The sequence below is a fragment of the Trachypithecus francoisi genome, unplaced genomic scaffold (assembly GCF_009764315.1).
Source record: "Trachypithecus francoisi isolate TF-2019V2 unplaced genomic scaffold, Tfra_2.0 Lachesis_group17, whole genome shotgun sequence".
NCBI classification, from domain to species: domain Eukaryota; kingdom Metazoa; phylum Chordata; class Mammalia; order Primates; family Cercopithecidae; genus Trachypithecus; species Trachypithecus francoisi.
The window spans coordinates 25,171,058-25,175,836 of NW_022681462.1; the positions used below are offsets into that span (position 1 = coordinate 25,171,058).

Below are 4,779 nucleotides of genomic sequence, written 5' to 3' on the forward strand. Positions count from 1 at the left end.
TGGACCCCCTCTCTCCCCCTTCTCAGTTCTTCCCTCCCACATCCCCCTGAGCCCTCCCACATTCCGCCTTCTCCCTCCATTCCTCCCGGCCAGTTCCCTCCTCTCCTCCTCTGGGTCCTCCCTCCCCGTGGAGCTGGCCACTGCCGCGCCTCCTCCCCCTCCCCGGCCCTCCCGGCCTGCTCAATGAAGCTTTCTCTTCCCGCGGCATGGAGGCCAGGCCTCTGCGGTCAGGGAGCTGACATGCAAGCGGCCGCCGGGCGGCGGGGCGGCCCCGGTGGTGGCGGGAAGCGGTTTAATCCCAGCCCTCCCTCCGAGTCCCGGGTCAGCGGAGTGTAAACAGCCCGGCTCGGGCGGGGCTGGGGGCGGGCCCGCCCAGGGGAACTGAAGCTCTGGAGGCCCGTGTGGGTCTCTCCGGTGCCTCCGGGTGCTTTCGGGGTGAGGTCATGGCTTTTCACTCTGATGTCACGTTGGACATATGACGTCACGCGCAGCCACCACGCCCCAGAGTCCTCGCGCCAAAACCGAGGACTTTCGGTGGAGCTACCGGCGCGCCCCTGCGACGGCGGGTAGGGGCCTGGGTAGCGCCAAGCTAATCCGGGAGCCTCCACCCTTCCTTCTCGCTCTTCTACCTCAACCCACCGCCATCCCCCAGCGGCTGCCGGCGGGGGCCGGGGAGTGGCGGAAACACCTCCAGGGAACCCGGCCCCGCCTCCCGCCCCGCCTCCCGCCGCAGGGCCAGGAAGCGCGGAAGGAACCGCCGGGGGCCATGGACGGCGCAGTGATGGAAGGGCCGCTGTTTTTGCAGAGTCAGCGCTTTGGGACCAAGGTAGTCTGGGGCACGGATGCCGAACCTTATCCGGGCTAGTAGTGGGTGAGAGAGCCCAGAAACAGGGAGAGGTGGGCAGCAGGCTGGAGCGCAGCGCGGGCAGTTGGAGAGCCTGTGACTGTCCCGCGAAGTTGCTTTGTACGCTCCCGGGAAGCGTCTCTAGTCTCGGGGTTCTGGTCCTGGGGAGACGGAGTGGCATCCTCCTTGGGAAACTTCGCCCCCCCGTTTGGAAGCCCCAGATCCCAAATCGACCTGCGCCGCTCCCTCCTTCCCCTTCGGGACCCGGGTAGCCCGCGCACGCCACTCACTCTCCAGCCCTCTCACTCTCTCCCTAGAGGTGGAGGAAGACCTGGGCCGTGCTCTACCCGGCCAGTCCTCACGGCGTAGCGCGGCTCGAGTTCTTTGACCATAAAGGGTCGAGCTCTGGGGGTGGCCGAGGGAGCTCGCGCCGCCTGGACTGCAAGGTGATCCGTCTGGCTGAGTGTGTGAGTGTGGCCCCTGTTACCGTGGAGACCCCGCCTGAGCCCGGCGCCACTGCCTTCCGCCTGGACACTGCTCAGCGCTCGCACTTGCTGGCGGCCGACGCGCCGTCCAGTGCAGCCTGGGTGCAGACGCTGTGCCGAAACGCCTTTCCGGTGAGGAGCTGCGGCGACGCGGGGTGGGGGCAGTTACAGAGGCAGAGAAATGGGGCTGGCTCAGACCGACACCCACTCCCCGTTGAGAAAATTACAGGTTTCTCGATGCTCTCTCTCTACTACAGAAAGGCAGCTGGACTCTGGCGCCTTCCGATAACCCACCTAAGCTTTCTGCCCTGGAGATGCTGGAGAACTCCTTGTACAGCCCCACCTGGGAAGGTAGACGCCTAAGCCCGGGCAGGGATGGAGTGAGGAGGAGGGCCTTTGGAAAGTGGGTGGATACCCAGGGGCCCATGGGGAAGTAGGAAGGCCCTGAGATCTGGCTTCCAAGTGAGTGCTTGGACATTACGCTCATGAGGCTTCTGGGTCCCCACTGCTGTCCCCGCCCCTCTCCCAGCAGCTGTCTAATCGTATATGCCTTCCAGGATCCCAATTCTGGGTAACGGTGCAGAGGACTGAGGCCGCCGAGCGCTGTGGCCTGCATGGCTCCTACATGCTGAGGGTGGAGACTGAGAGGCTGGCTCTCCTGACCATGGGGGCCCAGAGTCAGATACTGGAGCCACTCCTGTCCTGGCCCTACACTCTGTTGCGTCGCTATGGCCGGGACAAGGTGCAGGGGCTGTCCGGGAGGGCTTCCTGGGTTGGGCAGCTGTGGGAGGAGTGGGGCAGGACAGAAGGTGGGAAGCTCTGACCTTTGGATCCCCCTTTCTTGCCTACCCAGTGACCCCAGGTGGTCTCTTCTTTGTAGATACCCTAACTAGTGCAGGCTTGTGACTCACTTCCTCTGATGGCTCCTGGTAATGTGTTTCCCTCTCTACCCTCCTCAGGTCATGTTCTCTTTCGAGGCCGGCCGCCGCTGCCCCTCAGGCCCTGGAACCTTCACCTTCCAGACGGCACAGGGAAATGACATCTTCCAGGCAGTTGAGACTGCCATCCACCGGCAGAAGGCCCAGGGAAAGGCCGGACAGGGGCACGATGTTCTCAGAGCTGACTCCCATGAAGGGGAGGTGGCAGAGGGGAAGTTGCCTTCCCCACCTGGCCCCCAAGAGCTCCTTGACAGCCCCCCAGCCCTGTACGCTGAGCCCTTAGACTCCTTGCGAATTGCTCCATGCCCTTCCCAGGACTCCCTATACTCAGACCCCTTGGACAGCACCCCTGCTCGGGCAGGAGAGGGAGTGCAACGGAAGAAACCTCTCTATTGGGACTTGTATGAACATGCGCAGCAGCAGTTGCTGAAGGCCAAGCTGACGGACCCCAAAGAGGACCCCATCTATGATGAACCTGAAGGCTTGGCCCCAGTCCCTCCCCAGGGCCTTTATGATCTGCCTCGGGAGCCCAAGGATGCATGGTGGTGCCAAGCCCGGGTGAAGGAAGAGGGCTATGAGTTCCCTTACAACCCTGCCACTGATGACTATGCTGTGCCACCCCCTCGGAGCACAAAGCCCATCCCTGCTCCCAAGCCTGAACCTGGTACTGCAACTGGCAGTGGCAGCAAAAGCTACAACTCAGCCCTGTACAGCCAGGTCCATAAAAGCAGGGCCTCAGGGAGCTGGGACTGTGAGCTCTCTAGAGTAGGGACTGACAAGACTGGGGTCAAGTCAGAGGGCTCTACCTGAGAAGGAGGGCAAGGCTGAGGTGGCTAAGGAGGACCATGGGGAGGTGGCACTAGGGATCTAAGAAAATGGTTAGAACCAGCAGAAGCCAGAAGGTGGGAGGGGCCGTGCTGTGTGAGACCAGGGGACCAGAGGGATAGGGGAGTCAAAGGAAGGACAATCCCAGGAAGTCCTAAAAAGTGGGGCAGATGGCAAGGCTGAGGGATGGGCTCTGTATCCTCCTAAAGCCATCCCTTCTCCACTTCCCCAAAGGAAGGGACAGCTGCGGGACCAGGTCTGTGGAAAGTGGTGCATGGTCAGAGTGGGTGCAGTTTGAGGGGCCCATGTGGAGGCCTCAGGGAGATGTTGGACTGTGCCTGGATTCTTATTCCTGCATTGTTCTTTGCCAGAGACCTATTTAAAAATTTTAAAATTCTCATTAAAGTCAGCTTGGGTTTCAGTTTATGTGTGTGAACAGAAAAAGAGGGGACACAGTGGTTGGGTTGGGTGTGGTGGGGATCAAGAGGAGAACAAGGAATGTGTTGAGAGTCACGGAGAGGAAAGGCATCCAGGAAGGGAACAGGAGTGTGGCGGTTCAGTGCCTGGGGAGTCAAGTCAGGCTGCCCTGGGCTAGACATGAGCTCTGTGGCCCGGGGTGAGTTGTATAACATCTGCAACCCTCAGTTTCCCCTGTGCCCCTCTGTAAAATGGTAAAGCTATAATGGGCCCTACCTCACAGGGCTTTTTGTGTGAAATTAGATACATTATAAGTATTTAGTGTAATCTGAAGCACAGAGTGTTTTTTTTTTAAAAAGTATTTTTTGGCTGGGCGCGGTGGCTCAAGCCTGTAATCCCAGCACTTTGGGAGGCCGAGACGGGCGGATCACGAGGTCAGGAGATCGAGACCATCCTGGCTAACACGGTGAAACCCCGTCTCTACTAAAAAATACAAAAAACTAGCCGGGCGAGGTGGCGGACGCCTGTAGTCCCAGCTACTCGGGAGGCTGAGGCAGGAGAATGGCATGAACCCGGGAGGCGGAGCTTGCAGTGAGCTGAGATCCGGCCACTGTACTCCAGCCTGGGCGACAGAGCGAGACTCCGTCTCAAAAAAAAAAAAAAAAAAAAGTATTTTTTATGTAGAGATGGGGGGTCTCACTGTGTTGCTCAGGTTGGTCTCGAACTCCTGGCCTCAAGTGATCATCCCATCTCAGTCTCTCAAAGTGTTGGGATAACAGGTGTGAGCCACTGCTCCCAGCCCAGAGTAAACATTTTATAAATGGTAGCTATTATTCTGTGGATGGAGGGAGCAACAGGAAGGTTGGTACGTGTGGGGAGAGAGTAACAGGAAAGGAGTAGGTCTTTTTTACGCCATCCTGTCCCCTGTTCTGGGCTGTATGGCAGCCATCCCACCCCGCAACACACACACTTTGCATGTAGGTACCAAGCACTTGTCTTTTTGGAGGCTCACGCCTGGTGGTGTAGCGGGAAGGGCACAGGCTCTGAAATGAGGCTTGGATTTCAATCCTACTTGTTTTTTATGAGCTTTGAAAACCTCATCCTTGTTCCTGAGGTCCTGTTTACCAAAGGTGATATGACCTCATCCACCTGCTTACACAGAGCTACAAGAAGAAATTCTGGGTTAGGAATGCTTCTAACAATGGTGGAAGCTTACGGGGTGTTTAATCTTCACCTGTGTAAACAGTATCAAATGATTCAAAATGAGAGT

At 58.6% G+C, this 4,779-nt stretch overlaps 1 protein-coding gene across 3 annotated transcripts; it reads left to right on the plus strand.

Moving 5' to 3' along the window:
- The first annotated feature begins 187 nt into the window (after positions 1–187).
- DOK1 (docking protein 1) lies at positions 188–3,514 on the plus strand. Of its 3 annotated transcripts, XM_033175223.1 has the most exons (6): positions 188–566; positions 734–826; positions 1,164–1,461; positions 1,587–1,680; positions 1,887–2,071; positions 2,289–3,514. In XM_033175223.1, exons 4-6 carry the CDS (start codon positions 1,644–1,646, stop codon positions 3,075–3,077), a joined length of 1,011 nt encoding a protein of 336 aa, XP_033031114.1. In that variant the 5' UTR covers positions 188–566; positions 734–826; positions 1,164–1,461; positions 1,587–1,643; the 3' UTR covers positions 3,078–3,514. The 3 variants fall into 3 exon arrangements, with proteins under 3 accessions (XP_033031114.1, XP_033031115.1, XP_033031113.1); XM_033175222.1 differs by having other exon boundaries at positions 351–826; positions 1,162–1,461; XM_033175224.1 differs by lacking the exon at positions 1,887–2,071 and having other exon boundaries at positions 237–826; positions 1,162–1,461.
- Positions 3,515–4,779: the final 1,265 nt, after the last annotated feature.